This window comes from Budorcas taxicolor, chromosome 7, assembly GCF_023091745.1.
Source record: "Budorcas taxicolor isolate Tak-1 chromosome 7, Takin1.1, whole genome shotgun sequence".
NCBI lineage: Eukaryota > Metazoa > Chordata > Mammalia > Artiodactyla > Bovidae > Budorcas > Budorcas taxicolor.
In genome coordinates this window covers 11,189,596-11,205,969 of record NC_068916.1, presented here as the reverse complement: position 1 = coordinate 11,205,969, position 16,374 = coordinate 11,189,596, and the positions used below count along the sequence as shown (strand labels likewise).

Below are 16,374 nucleotides of genomic sequence, written 5' to 3'. Positions count from 1 at the left end.
TCATGAAAGACTACTGTGAACAATTACAGGCAACAAATTAGAAAATTAGAGATTTCCACTCCAAAGCAGCAGAATACAATTTCTTCTCAAGTGCACATGAAATCTTCTCCAAGATAGATGATGTCTATCTATCAAGCCTTGGAAAATTTAAAAAAATTAAAATTGTATCAAGCACTTTTTCTGACCACAACCCTATGAGATTAGATATCAATCAGAGGAAAAAGAACTGTAAGAAAAATGCATGGTACCTAAACCACATGCTCCTGAAAAACCTAGAGATCACTGAAGAAATCAAAGAGGAAATGAAAAAAGAATACACAGATTCAAATGACAACAAAAACACAATGACCCAAAACCTATAAGATGCAGCAAAAGCAGTTCTAAGAGGGAAGTTTATAGTAATTCAAGCACACCCCAAGAAACAAGAAAGTTTTAAATAAACAATCTAAACTTACACCTAAAGCAACTAGAGAATGGAACAAACAAAATCCTTAGGTAGAAGGAATGAAACCATAAAGATCAGAGCAGAGAATACAAAATACAATTGATGCAAGCAATAGCAAAGATCAATAAAATGAAAAGTTAGTTCTTTGAGACGATAAATAAAATTGATAAACCTTTTACCAGACTCCTCAAGAAAAAAGGGAGAGGACTCAAAACAATAATACTAAAAATGAAAAAGGAGGAATTACAACAGATATTACTGAAATACAAAGGATCATAAGAGCAGACTTTTCTTAATGATATAAAATGCAAAACTTTTGAATTAGGAAATCTGGACTTGAATTTCAAATCTATCACACCTTAGCTTTTTAAACCTGGAGAGCCAACCCAACCTTTCAAAATGTTAATATCATCATTCAAATAGTGGGGAGAACAGTATCAATCATCCCAAGGTAGTTGACAGATTTAATATTTCCTGTTGGTAAATGAGTGGTTAACTCTTAGGCTAAAATGAGCTGGATTTTGTCTACTCTTCCAATGTCTGTTTCTTCACTTCTTGGTCCTCAATTTCACAGTTTGTTTTTTTTTTTAATTCATTGTTGTCTCTTCCATCTGTCACTGACTGGCACCCCTCCAGCCCTATATTCACTTTGATCCAGATAAATTTTCTATATTGCAAAGCTGATCCTCAAACTTCCACTCCCCTTTGTGACATTTCAGTGGAGAATGAAGACAAAGTCCCTTAGCCTCAAACATGAAGCCTGAGTCTCTGAGACCTGTCTGCCAGCTTTACCTTCACACTGTCCTGCCCTCATCCACATGGATCTCACAGACACTGAACGTGACTGACTGCTTCACCTGACCCTGCAGCTTTGATGCTCAGTGCCTCTGAAGTGAAATGAAGTGAAGTGAAGTGAGAATGCTCAGTTGTGTCCGACTCTTTGCGACCCCATGGACTGTAGCCTATCAGGCTCTCCATCCATGGGATTTTCCAGGCAAGAGTGCTGGAGTGGATTGCCATTTCCTTCTCCAGGGGATCTTCCCGACCCAGGAATCGAACCTGGGTCTCCCACATTGCAGGCAGACGCTTTACTGTCTGAGCCACCTGGGAAGCCCTTGCTCAGTGCCTCTACACACATGTTTCTCTCTTCTTGGAGTCTCACCACAGGTATATTTGGAAATTTTTACCTCCTTTTCACATCCAAATCTTCATCTACACTTTATGACTGCCAAGACATCTATTTTATGAAGCTTTATTTTCTTCTTAATATTTTCACAGAAAAAAAGACACTTTGTGCACTTAATTTAGATAGAAGGGCTGTCATTTTGAAAATTTTATCTATATTCATGTCTTTTATCCATCACCAGACTGAGGGTCCAGAGGCACATAGCAAAGCTATACTTACTCACCATTCTTCCATATCAGATTTAGTTTGCTTGGAAAGGTAACTGAATAAATATATATATTGCAAGAAAGAGTGAGAGAAGTTATTTTTGGAAAAATTGGCAATGGTGAAAAAAAGCACAGAAGTGTGTCCCTCTGTATCCATGGAGCATTGGCTTCGTGCATATTCAAAAATCTGAGGATGAACAAGTCTCATTAGTCTCATACACTATACTATGTGTAGTATAGTCTTGCACATAGCCTGCATATATCCTCAGTATATTGTATTTTAAATCATCTCTAGATTGCTTATAATACCTCATAACAGTGCAAATGCCCTGTAAATAGTTGCTGCTGTTGCTATTGCTAAGTCGCTTCAGTTGTGTCCAACTCTGTGCGACCCCATAGACGGCAGCCCACCAGGCTCCCCAGTCCCTGGGATTCTCCAGGCAAGAACACTGGAGTGGGTTGCCATTTCCTTCTCCAAAATAGTTGCTGGTGCATAGTATATTCAAGTTTTGCTTTCTGGAACTTGCTGAAAATTTCTGGATAGTTTTGATTTGCAAATGGGCAAACCAACAGATGTGGAAGCGGCAGATATAGAAGGTCAATTGTACTAACACAAGTATGGAGGATATGTCAGAGAAATGTTCATATTCTGAGACTGGGACCCATTAGGGTTTTAGACTATGACATTAAGAATTAAATAGAGTAGTACCAATAAGCTGCAGAAGAAAAACTCTGAGACCATCACAAATACATAATAAGGGTAACATTGTAGATATATCAGTTCAGTTCAGTCGCTCAGTTGTGTCTGACTCTTTGCAACCTCATGAATCGCAGCACGCCAGGCCTGCCTGTCCATCACCAACTCTCGGAGTTCACTCAAACTCACCTCCATCGAGTCGGTGATGCCATCCAGCCATCTCATCCTCTGTTGTCCCCTTCTCCTCCTGCCCCCAATCCCTCCCAGCCATTGTAAATACATAGTAAGGGCAAGGTTCCTGCATAGTTCTCTTTGTTCAGTCATGTAAGTGTGTGCATATGCTTGTATTTCTTTGTTTCTATGTGCAAGCATGCTGGACCACAAAATAAAGGCATAGGTTTGATATATAGTCTAAATTTCAAGAATCTACCTCAGTAAAGGCAAGACTAGTTTAAAAAGGGAAATCCTGGTAATGTGAGGTAAACAAAATGACTGAGGAGCCCAATAGAAGAGAAATGTCACAGAAAGAATAAGCAGCAGTGTAGATTCTGAAGTGCCCTCAGACTCTAGGGACCACACACTGACTGAACCTTTATTGTTCCACTTGCCTCACAGTGATATCTACCTTATCGTCCTGATCTGTTATTCCTGTATATATCCATGCTCATTTGACCACAATTGTTTAATTAGTGCAATAGTGGATGTGCTGGTCCTTCTCTCATTTTTCTTTGTGACATTATTTTCTGCTGTTGATTTTTGATCTCTTTTTTGACACAGCCAGTGGGTATACCCTTGACCTATGTTTTTTTGCTTGAGTAATTAATTAATGTACCTATTTTGGTTGTTAGATAATATTTCACAATGTGACTGTGCTACTTACAATTTTGACTGTCTATCATATTCTTTATCATTAAATTGCTACTAGGTCAATGCTAGAAAAAATATGTTGAGATGGTTAAATTTAAACTATGGTTCCTATAAAAGGCAATTCCCACCACCTTCCTTGTTCAGCATGCAAAGTCCTCCCAGGTCATATTCCATGAAGTCCTACCAAGTCATATTCCATGAAGTCCTCCAGGCTGTGAAAATTCATATATTTAAATGATTTATTTATGATTCATGCATTTATTTTATTGTATTAGGGCTTTCCATTATGGTTTACCATCCAGAAAAGAGACCCCATAGCTTCTTCATTTTCGTTGATTCAAAATATGTGCATTTGTATAGAAAAAAGTATAGAAAAGAAAATTCATAAAATAAAAAAAAATAAGGAAAATAAAAGCAAGTCTAGTGGATTAAAATAATTATATTTAATGACATTTAGTAAAAATTTATGACTGATTACTGAAATAATACACTGAAGAGTAAAATTTTAATCACATCAACATGATTCTCTCATTAAAGAGTAAAATGGCAAAGATCTAAGAATTAAAATTATAAAAATATACTTCTTGAAGAGCTGAAGGAACAGTATTTAATGTTTTTTTTTAGACCTCATTGTATATGGACCTTTACCATATGGCCAGATTATATTTCAGTCTAGTAGAAAAAAGTTGGGCTGTTAAATAAAACCTGGAGTAAATGTCTATCTATCTGGAAGAATATGAAATTGGTCCCTTATTTCAGGCATCATCAAAAAAAAAAAAAAAATGAAGAGGTATATTCCCTCCAAAATTCCAATGAGCAAGAATGGTCAGTAGAGATAATTTGGAATGCTGAAAGTAATAGAAAAATGGGCAAGTAATATATGGGCACATAGTAACAGAAAGCAAACAATAATGATATTCAATATATGTAAATTTTGCTGAAACTGTGCAGTAGTTTAAGAAAACAAGAAATGTCTTGCACTCATCAGCCTGGTAAAAAGAAGTGTCATGGTGATTGAGGTTGGAACTTTTCAACTGGTAGCAAAAGCAGTACTCTAGTTTTGCTGGCAGAAATACAAAGGATTACAGGATTGAAAAACAACCTGAAGACAGCAATAAATATTACAAATACAGATATTCTTATCCCAGGGATTCTCAGTCTCAGCACTGTGAATTTTCTAGGCCAGGTCATTCTCTTTTGTGTGCTCTGTCCTGTGCATTGAAGGATGTTGACAGTATCCATGGTGTCCACCCACCTCTCTCCAGCATGACAAAAATGTCCCTGGACATTGCTCAGTGTGTCTCCTGAGCAGGGTAGAGGGATTGTCTTTTATAGGAACCATGATTCAGATTTAACAATCTGAACATAGTTTTTCTAGGATTGACATAGTAGCAATTAAACGGTAAAAAATATGAAAGACATCAAAAGTATAAGTAGCACAGTCACATTGTGAAATATTATGTAACAACAAAAATAGATACATTAATTAATTAATCAAGCAAAGAAACACAGCTTTTTGCTTTTCTCTGGGTTGAGTTGAATTGGCTTCCTTTGTCTCTGACCTTCTCATGCACTGTAACCTGGGTTGTTGGACTCACCTGGATATTAACTCTGAGAGGTCCAACAGATGTCCAACAGGTCCAAGAGAGACTCCAACAGGGAGTCTGAATTTTTCCCTGGAGGGTAGATGATGGAGACTAAGGCTTTCTCCCCAGACAAGATAGTAGGAAGGAGTGAAGCTACGGCCCCTCAGCCAGAGTTAGGACTCCAAACAAACAAAGGAAAAGAAAGCTCCCTCTAGTCCAAGTTTATAAACACTGAGAGGCTACAGAGTGGAGATACTTATTATGCCCTATATCTGCTCATTTCTCTCTAGTTATTTCAACGTTTAAACACATATTTCCCTTGTGGAAAACTGTTCTGGAAGGAAGGAAATTTTTCTTAATGATCCTCTATTCACAAGAGACCAGCGTAGAAGCCATAAGAATCCAATTTTGTTTTTCTTTTTTCATTCCTTCTCCATGAAATTGCCTCCTTTTGAGATCTCTAAATCTCCCAGTTCCTTGTTTCAAGTTTTCTCCAAGTGTAAGACTGAGAAACCCATCTGGATTAGGTCTCTTGTATCTTCAAAGCATTGTCTTGAGGTGGGGACTTACCTCCTGAATCTCCAGAAAATTTCCACTCTTTCAACAAGGGTTGTGTGTGTCTGTATGTGTATAGAGGGGAGATACTGAGTTCTTTTGATAATAAAACATGGGCTTTGCATACATTGTCTTCCTAACACTTTTGCTGTATCAGTTAGGAATTTCATACTTACATCTCTAGTTTTGAGCTATCATTTAGTTCTACATTATAAAATATTTGGTGACTCAGATGGTAAAGAATCTGCCTGCAATATGGGAGACACTGTTTCAATCTCTGGGTTGGGAAGATCCCCTGGAGAAGGAATGGCAATCCAGTCCAGTATTCTTGCCTGAAGAATTCCATGCAGAGGACAGCCTCGTGGGTACAGTCCATGCAGTCACATCGAGTTGGACACAACTGAGTGACTAACATTTGTATTTTCATAAAATATTTGCTAGTGATCTGAAATATATTTAGATCTTTTTTCTTTTTTTTTACTAAAGCCTTAGCTTAGCATGTTATACAGATTTTTTGATTTAATATTTATAAATGTTTTATCTATGAGGAAGTACATTAAGAATTCCATTATCAACTGCAGAAAGGAGGCTTAGTGATCTGGCCAAAGTTAATATCTGAGTATGTGATATGCCTTGACTATAAACATATCAGTATGCTTCTGTCTTTCAAACTCTAGGCTAGTGCTTCTCAATCAGAAAGGATTTTCCCCCTAGGATGTATGATGATGTCTGAAATGATTCTGCTAAATATCTAAAATCCATGGGAAAGAACCTCCAGAATAGCATCATCCTGCCCCAAATGTCAACAGTAAAGGGTTGAAAAATTTACTCCAGACAAGCTCTTCTCTAACTTCAATCTGTCTGGGAGTCAACAACAATCCTGCTACAAATGCAGAATCTGATTCAGCAGGTCCTGGTGTGCCCAGAGACTCTGAATATCTAGCAAGCTCCTGGATGATTTTGATGCTGGTGGTCCTGGTCTGTGGATCACTCTTTGAGTAGAAAAACTGTAAGCCTGTGATACAGTCAGTTGTAGACAGTTTTAGTTCTTCTGCACCAAAAACTGACTTTGCATGTAATTTTGAAGGAATAACTTATTCACTCATTCCAGAGGCTATGGTAAATTCTGTTGGTTTCTTTTATATAAGGGTTCTTGAATGACACAAAATGATACGCTATTGAAAAAGATTTTGTAGTAGGCAGGATAAGGACCTCCAAAATACTTCCACATCTCAGTCCCAGTTAACTTTAAATATGATATTTTTTGTCACAAGTGAAGATTCATCTTTCAGATTTATTAGGGCTGTTAAACAGTTAATTTAAGGTAAAATTTAGTTGTGATTGAGCTTCTCTGGTGGCTCGGAAGGTAAAGGATCTCCTGCCGATGCAGGAGACCTGGATTTGATCCCTGAGTCAGGAAGATCCCCTGGAGAAGGGAATGGCTACCCACTCCAGTATTCTTGCCTGGAGAATCCCATGGACAGAGCAGCCTGGCAGGCTATGGTCCATGGGGTGGCAAAGAGTAGGACATGACTGAGTGAGGATTTAGGACCCCTAAGCACAGGCCGCCTGTGGATAATGCCAGGTGTTCAAGTGGTATCTCCTGTGTGTACTGTGTGTGCCAGCAGTGTGCAGTTGGACTACAGGGTTGCCTAGGTCTGGCAGAAACTCACCAGCTATAGGTGGAGGGGGAGGAGCATAGTGAAAGTTCACCTGAAGCAGAGTCATGGATGAGCACATGAGGGGGCAAACTCTCTGGTTTCAGTGAGGCTCTCAAAGGAGCGTGGACCAGGGGAAGCCTTACCTATATCAGGGCTTAGGAAGATCATGGTGCAGGGCAAGACTTCTGGCTTCAGCAGGGCTGCAGGAGTGCCTCAAGCCAGGTTAAGCCCACTGGTTGCAGCAAGTGTGTGGGTATCTATGGGTGAATGAGCCCTCCGAGGGCAGTGTGGCTGTGGGAGACACATGGGTGGGGCAAACCCACTGACCACAGAATGGGCATGGGAGAGTGTGGGGACAAGCTCTCCAGTTTTAGTGTGGCAAAGAAAGTGCAAATTCCAGGAAAACCTGCTGGGTTCACAAGGGGAAGGAAAAACATGAAGATAGGGCATTCCATGGGCACTAGCTAGCAAGGTAGAGGGAGTGCAATAGCGGCACCTGCCTGTGATGAGCTAGCACAGTGGATCGAGAGTGCACACGTGATGCGTGCCAGTGCCTCTGTTCCCGGAGAACGTTTCAAGCCCCTGCACTCCCAGCAGATGCTTTAATTAACTAATGAATCTCCTTTATACACCTTCTAGGTGCTTTTCAGGTGGTGCTAGTAAAGAACCCTCCAGTCAGTGCAGGAGATATGAGATTTGATCCCCAGTTCAGGAAGATCCCTTGGAGGAGGGCATGACAACCCACTCCAGTATCGCTGCCTGGAGAATTTCATGGACAAAGGAGTCTGGTGGGCTACAGTCCATAGGGTAGCACAGAGTTGGACGTGATTGAAGCGACTTAGCATGCATGTAGCAGGTGCTTTTTAAACTGCTGCTTTTGTGCTGGGTCCGGGGTTCAGTGAATGTGTAGAAGCTGTTTCAGAGCAGACTTTCTCTTCCCTACAGACTTTACAGTCTCCTGGACAGCAGCCCTATTGGTGTTTAGATCCATGCACTTTAGTGACTTATCTCTCTGGTGTAGATCCCAAGGGCTCATGTACATGATGTAAGGTACAAACCCATTTTCCTTAGTGAAAATGTGAGATCCTTCCCACTGGTGGGTTACCAACACCAGGAGCTGGGTATTTGAAGAGACCACATCTCTGCTTCTCCTGCCATTTTTATGTGACCTTATAAGTCTTTGCTATGGAGGAAATATTCACCTAGGTTTTGGGTCTTTTTCAGAAGAAACTGATCCACATACAGCTGTCAATTTGGTGTGTTCGTGGGTCATGGTGAGTTTAGAACCACCTCCCCAAACATTTAATATTTAGCCCAATAAGACTCACTTCCAGCTTCTGATATCTAGAACTGTAAGAGTATGTATTTGTTTACTTTAAGCAACTAAAGTAAGAGTATTTTATAATAGCAGTAGGAAGATAATATAGACTTTTTTTTTAATATGGTAATGTAAGTTTCCATGTTACTTTTCCCATACATCTCACCCTCTGCTCCCCTCGACCCATTTCCATACGTTTATTCTCTATGTCTGTTTCTCCACTGCTGCCCTGTAAATAAATTCTTCAATGCCATTTCCCTAGATTCTGTATATATGTGTTGGAATACAGTATTTATCTTTCTCTTTGTGACTTACTTCACTCTGCATAATAGGTTCTAGGTTCATCCAACTCATTAGAACTGACTTAAATGTGTTCCTTTTTAATGGCTGAGTAATATTCCATTATGTATATATATATATATATATACACACACACATATATATATATATATATATATTTATACTACAGCTTCCTTATCCATTCATCTGTCGATGGACATCTAGATTGCTTCCATGTTCTGGCTATTGTAAATAGTGCTGCAGTGAGCAATAGGAAACATGTGTCTCTTTCAATTTTGGTTTCCTCAGGGTATATGTCTAGGAGTGGAATTGCTGGGTCATATGGTGGTTGCAGCCATAAAATTAAAAGATGCTTACTCATCGGAAGAAAAGTTATGACCAACCTAGATAGTATATTCAAAAGCAGAGACATTACTTTGCCAACAAAGGTCAAGGCTATGGTTTTTCCAGTAGTCATGTATGGATGTGAGAGTTGGACTGTGAAGAAAGCTGAGCGCCAAAGAATTGATGCTTTTGAACTGTGGTGTTGGAGAAGACTCTTGAGAGTCCCTTGGACTGCATGGAGATCCAATTCCTCCTCCATTCTAAAGGAGATCAGTCCTGAGTGTTCTTTGGAAGGAATGATGCTAAAGCTGAAACTCCAGTACTTTGGCCACCTCATGCGAAGAGTTGACTCACTGGGAAAGACTCTGATGCTGGGAGGGATTGGGGCAGGAGGAGAAGAGGATGACAGAGGATGAGATGGCTGGATGGCATCACCGACTTGATGGACATGAGTTTGAGTGAACTCCAGGAGTTAGTGATGGACAGGGAGGCCTGGCATGCTGCGACTCATGGGATCACAAAGAGTTGGACATGAATGAGTGACTGAACTGAACTGATTCTGACCAGTGTGAGGTAATATCTCATTGTAGTTTTGATTTGCATTTTTCTAATAATGAAAAATGTTGAGCATATTTTCATATGTTTGTTAGCAATCTGAATGTCTTCTTTGCAGAAATGTTTATGTCTTTTCCCCACTTTTTGATTGGGTTGTTTGTTTTTCTGATATTGAGTTGTATGAGCTGCTTGTATATTTTGGAAATTAATCTTTGTCAGTTGTTTCATTTGCTGTTATTTTTTCCCATTCTGAGGGTTTCCTTTTCACCTTGCTTATAGTTTCCTTTGCTGTGCAAAAGCCTTTTTTTAAAAAAAAAATATTTATTTTAATTGGAGGCTAATTGCTCTACAATATTGTATTTGTTTTGCCATACAACAACACGAATCCACCATGGGTGTACATGTGTTCCCAATCTTGAACCCCACTCCTATCTCAAAAGCTTTTAAGTTTAATCCCACTTGTTTACTTTTGTTTTTAGTTCCATTACTCTAAGAGGTGGGTCATAGAGGATCTTGCTTTGATTTATGTCACTGAGTGTTCTGCCTATGTTTTCCTCTAAGAGTTTTATAGTTTTTTGTCTTAAAGACTTTGATGCTGGGAGGGATTGGGGGCAGGAGGAGAAGGGGACGACAGAGGATGAGATGGCTGGATGGCATCACTGACTCAATGGACGTGAATCTGAGTGAGCTCCGGGGATTGGTGATGGACAGGGAGGCCTGGCATGCTGCGATTCATGGGGTCGCAAAGGGTCGGACACGACTGAGCGACTGAACTGAACTGAACTGATAATGTCTTCACAACTTTAAGATAGGATAAGTAATCTATTATGAAAATGAAGTTACTCATTTGACTTTAAATTTTTGTGCTTATATTTCTACATCTTTATGCTTCTTGGTAATTCAGACACTCATTATTTTCATTATCTATCCTTTCCAACATTCTGTCAAGTTTCCTATTACCATAAAAATGGAATCCTAATTGTGTTTGAATGTGTACGATTATGCCAATTTCAAGGAAAACTGTGTGAAGCACACTCATATAAACACAAAAATATTTTATTTGCACACAACATGAACTTCCACACATTTTATTTATTTCTTACAGCATCCTTATGAAGTTGTATTTAGTATTCCACATTAACTTCAGAAATAAAGAAATTGATTCCCAGGGAGCTTAAAGTTTTCACAATTACATGCAAAGCACTTAAATATATGTGCACTGTATTATTATGCACAAATGGAAATATGCAGTACATTCTCTTAGTTTTTTAATAACTCTTATAATTCATCAAATTGTGCACTTTAAATCTGAAGTTATTGTTTCCCATCTCTCTGCAGTCTCCCTCCCTCTCCCCATCCCACTCTTCTAGGTCATCACAGAGTGCCAGGCTGGACTCCCTGTGTTATATAGCAACTTCTCATCAACTATCCATTTTACACACAATAGTGTACATATGTTGATGCTGCTTTCTTGATTCGTCCCACTCCCTTTCTATTGCACTGTGTCCACAAGTCCACTAAAACAGGTCTTTGAGAAGAAATTGTTTTTAAGAAATCAAACTTGTCCCATGTAAGATAATGGAAAATTTTCAAAAATTTCTTGTCGGGGTCCAGCCCCGGTGGATCCAGGGTAATTTGAAGGGGAGACGGAATCGGCGTCCTAGGAAAAAGCTATTTAATTAGAAATATAAAGAGAGATTAGAAAAGAATAGTGTAGTAGGAAATATTAGTGGAGAAAAGGAGGCTAAATAACTTGGTTTACGTGGAATACCAATAAAACTCCAAGACAAGGAGTTTGCAGCATCTGTGTAGGCCACCGGCGCCCACTTGAATATTGGAGGGTGCCCCGCCTTGGGCTCCTTCTCGCATGGGTCTTAGAAGCCAGGGCAAGTAAGTAGACATGGCAAGCATCCACGCTCCAGATGGGAATTCAGCCAGAAGGGGAAAGAAAGAACGACACGGGGGAATCAGTCTTTCCAGAAACTGATCTGTTTTCTTTATTTTCAGGTTTGCTTATATACTTTTTGTTATACATAGGGATGAATACAGAGTCATGTGGGGTCAGCAGACCTGAACTTTATCAAAATCAGGTGCTTCATATAAACGTATACAAAGGTCTTAGGGGTTTTACATCATCTTCTGGCCATGAGGCCTGCCGACATTTTATGGCCCTTTCTGATAACGGTCAGTCAACCAGAAAACTTCTTTTTTCCAGGGTGATTTTTTCTTAAACTAGGCACCACCCTCTGAAGGCACCAGATAAAGTTGCATTCCTATAGGGTGAGGGTGCAGGAGGTTATATTCAAGAAAAGGAATTTACTTAGCCTAAGGTTTAACAGGATTAATCTTAAAGGTTAATACTTATTTCTCCCATATGCTAGTTATATTCATTATAAGGGCAGGGAATATGGAGATTTAGCAGCAAATATTGGCTCAACAAATGAAAAGCCCTTCACCAATATAATTTCTAATCAACCCATTATACTATACTAATTATTTTCTAACTTCTCAAAAGAATCTGTATTTAGAAAGTTTAAAGCATCTCATGCCTCTCACGGTTGGGAGGCTGTAAACAATCACATGTGACCGGATGAAACTGCTCAGGCAGGCTAGAGAAAGTTCAGAGGATTTTGTAAGTTGAAACACTCTTGTCCCACCCAGGAATTTTTATTAACTTGGAGCTGTAAGTTAACTCCTTCTCTGAAAGAGGTGGTGGGGGGCAGCCCCCCATAAAGTCAGAGGTGTAGGTGAGATCATAAAACAGTAAAGTAGGCAGACTCTGGTTTTGGGGGTAGATACTCGGGAACAGGGGATCTCCTGAGGCTCAATCCCGCCTTTGCGTAATGCTGAGCCTCTTTCGTCATGACCTTTGCCATGGGCGGAGTTCCTCACGCTGGCTCCCGGCAATTTCTGATTTAAACTTGGGAAAAACTTTGGGCATGTGTGAATACGGACAACGGGGAAAATGTCTATATAACATACAGAGTAGTGAACGACAAATTGTGTAGAGGAATTGAGTTCAAAGAAATGGGCAATCAAGTAAATAAATAGAAGGAGAGAGCTCTACTTCAACAATCAAAACAGTGAGGTACCACTTCACACTGTCAGAATGGGCTTCATTAAAAAGTCTACCAATAAAAAATACTGGAGAGGGTGTGGACAAAAGGGAATCCTCCTGCACTGTCAATGGGCATGTAAATTATTGGAGTCACTATGGAAAACAGTATGTCAGTCAGTTCAGTCCCTCAGTTGTGTCCGACTCTTTGCGACCCCATGAATCACAGCAGGCCAGGCCTCCCTGTCCAAAACCAACTCCCAGAGTTCACTCAGACTCACATCCATCGAGTCAGTGATGCCATCCAGCCATCTCATCCTCTGTCGTCCCCTTGTCCTCCTGCCCCCAGTCCCTCCCAGCATCAGAGTCTTTCCCAATGAGTCAACTCTTCACATGAGGTGGCCAAAGTACTGGAGCTTCAGCTTTAGCATCCTTCTTTCCAAAGAAATCCCAGGGCTGATCTCCTTTAGAATGGACTGGTTGGATCTCCTTGCAGTCCAAGGGACTCTCAACAGTCTTCTCCAACACCGCAGTTCAAAAGCATCAATTCTTCGGTGCTCAGCCTTCTTCACAGTCCAACTCTCACATCCATACATGACCACAGGAAAAACCATAGCCTTGACTAGACGGACATTAGTTGGCAAAGTAATGTCTCTGCTTTTGAATATGCTGTCTAGGTTGGTCATAACTTTTCTTCCAACGAGTAAGTGTCTTCTAATTTCATGGCTGCAATCACCATCTGCAGTGATTTTGGAGCCCCCCAAAATAAAGTCTGACACTGTTTCCACTGTTTCCTCATCTATTTCCCATGGAGTGATAGGACCGGATGCCGGTATGGAGGGTCCTCAAGACAGTAAAAATAGAATTGGCATATGATCCAGCAATTCTACTTCTAGGCATATATCCAAGAAACAATGTAATTTGAAAAGCTATATGGACCCCAACAGTCATTGCAGCACTATTTACAATAGCCAAGACATGGAATATATATATATATATATATATATATATATATATATATATATATATATATACACACACATACATACATATATATATATATACACATACATACATATATATATGTATATATATATACAATAACCTGTGACAAAACAATGATGCAAAAGAATATGAAAAATATTGTGTGTGTGTATATATATATATGTGCAAAACAATCACTTTGTTGTACAGTAGAAAGTGATACTACATTGTAAATCAATTATACTTCACTCAAATAAATTTTAAAAAAGGCAGAATAGCACCTTATGCTTCTGAGGTTTTGAGCCCTACAATCATGAGTATTTCTTCAGCCCCAGGACAATTGCACCTTATATAACTGACATTCCAGTGATTCTTTTCAAAGCCCTCTTTATGTCTTTATTTCTGAGACTGTAGATGAAGGGGTTCAGCATGGGTGTGACCACTGTGTACATCACTGAGGCGATGGCACTTGAGTGTGAGCTGTAGGTACCTGTGGAGCTAAGGTACACTCCTAAGATAGTACAATAAAATAAGGAAACAATTGAGAGATGAGATGCACAGGTAGAAAATGCTTTATACTTCCCATGGGCTGATGACATTCCTCGTATTGAGGAAACTATCTTAGAGTATGAGTAAAGAATACCAGTGAGGGAAGCACCACCCAACATCCCAGCTGCAAAATACATCACCATGTCATTGAGAAATGTGTCAGAACAGGCAAGTCGAACCACTTGATTAATTTCACAGAAAAAATGGGGGATTTCCACGTCTGTACAGAAGGACAGCCATGACATCATTAAACTTTGGCTTAAGGAATTCAGGGCACTCATCACCCAGGACACCAGCACCAGCAGTCCACAGAGCCGGGGATTCATGATGACCATGTAGTGGAGAGGCTGACAGATGGCCATGAAGCGATCATAGGCCATCACAGTCAGGAGGAAGTTTTCCAGTGCAGCAAAGAATAGGAAGAAGTATATCTGGGTGATGCAGCCTTCATAAGTTATAACTTTGCTGTGTGTCTGTATATTATTCAGCATCTTTGGGATGGTGGTGGAGATGAAACAGATGTCTACAAAGGACAAGTTGGAGAGGAAGAAGTACATGGGTGTGTGGAGATGGGGGTCTGAGCTGACAGCCAGGATGATGAGCAGGTTTCCGAACACAGTGGTCAGGTACGTGGAGAGGAAAAGCCCAAATATGAAAGGCTGCAGTTCTGGTTCATTTGATAATCCCAGAAGAAGAAATTCTGAAATTTGTGTATCATTCACTGGTTCCATGTGGTGGAGATGGCTACCTAGGAAAAAAAATTAACATGACTAAGTTTCTCAAAAATTGCGATTGGAAACCTAATTGAATTCTGCAATATACACTTTGCATTTGAAGTCAGTATCCATAATTTGGTATGTAAATTTACCCATCAAGGCATGCTCTTGTGACTTCTTATTGTGCATCCAGCCTTTTGTCCAGGTGGTCAGGTATTCTACACTTTTAATAAGAAGTTAATGTGACACATTTGAGTAATGTCAGTTGAGGTCTGACCAATATCTAGGCAAAAAGTACAAGAGTCTCTACAATAATGGAGAGACTCTTCAATAATGGAGGAAAAATGTAAAGAAAAAAAGCATACAAGTTTTCAGATGGTGACAGATGAAGTGAGCAGAAAGAAATCAGGTATAACAAAATGGTTAAAGGTATATTATTTTTTACCCAGTCATTGAAATAGACTGGAAAATATTTGATTGGAGACCTCATGGAAAAGAGGGTGGGAGACACGAGGTTATCTGGTTGAAGTGTGTGCTGGTCAGAGTGAAAAGCCAGGGCAAAGGACCTGAAAAGCAGTTGTTTCAGAAAGTCAAGGTTAAAAAGTAAGCCACTGTGTCCAAGGGGATGTGCAAGATGGAGAGTGATGCTAGTGTCAGAGAATTTGGAGGAACGAGGTGTCCTTCCTGCTACAGCTGAGACTTCAAGTCACAGGGAACTTAGTTCACCATGTTTTTACCTGCATTTTATTAATTTTATTTCCAAGAGATCCAGTGATTAGAAATGAATCACTTCCTTATTATTTTATTTTCTTTTTTATAATTTATTTTAATATATTGGTTTATATTATAAGGACCTCATACCGAAGACCCTTATACGTGGACTCAGGCTTCCCAAGTGGCACCAGTGGTAAAGAATCCACCTGTCAATGCAGGAGCCATAAGAGGTATGGGTTCAATCCCTGGATCAGGTAGATCCCCTGGAGAAGGGGATGGCAACCCATGCCAATATTCTTATCTGGAGAATCTCATGGACAGAGGAGCCTGGCAGGCTACAGCTCATAGGGTTGTAAAGAGTAGGACATGACTGAAGTGGCTTAGTACACATGTATGCATACGTGGGCTCAGGTGTCCCTTTTCTGCCTTGGGAACTGTTCATGCTCCACAACATGCACACTTGTGCACTGACACACACACACACACTCACCCCTACTGGAATGATGCTACTACCGGTACACTCTCAGCTACAATAATTAGGAAAAGAATGACACAATGCAAGCTGTCAATGTTTTGTCAATGTTTTGTCAATGTCAATGATTATCTTTCCTGCAAAATTGTAGTGATAGTACCTAAATTCCAGTTGCTAAGTCTCC

The 16,374-nt window shown here is 39.8% G+C and overlaps 1 protein-coding gene across 1 annotated transcript; it reads right to left on the bottom strand.

Moving 5' to 3' along the window:
- Window positions 1-14,086: 14,086 nt before the first annotated feature.
- LOC128051758 (olfactory receptor 7A17-like) lies at window positions 14,087-15,019 on the bottom strand. Its single transcript, XM_052644399.1, has one exon. The coding sequence runs from the start codon at window positions 15,017-15,019 to the stop codon at window positions 14,087-14,089; it is 933 nt and encodes a 310-aa protein (XP_052500359.1).
- Between the last annotated feature and the right edge of the window lie 1,355 nt (window positions 15,020-16,374).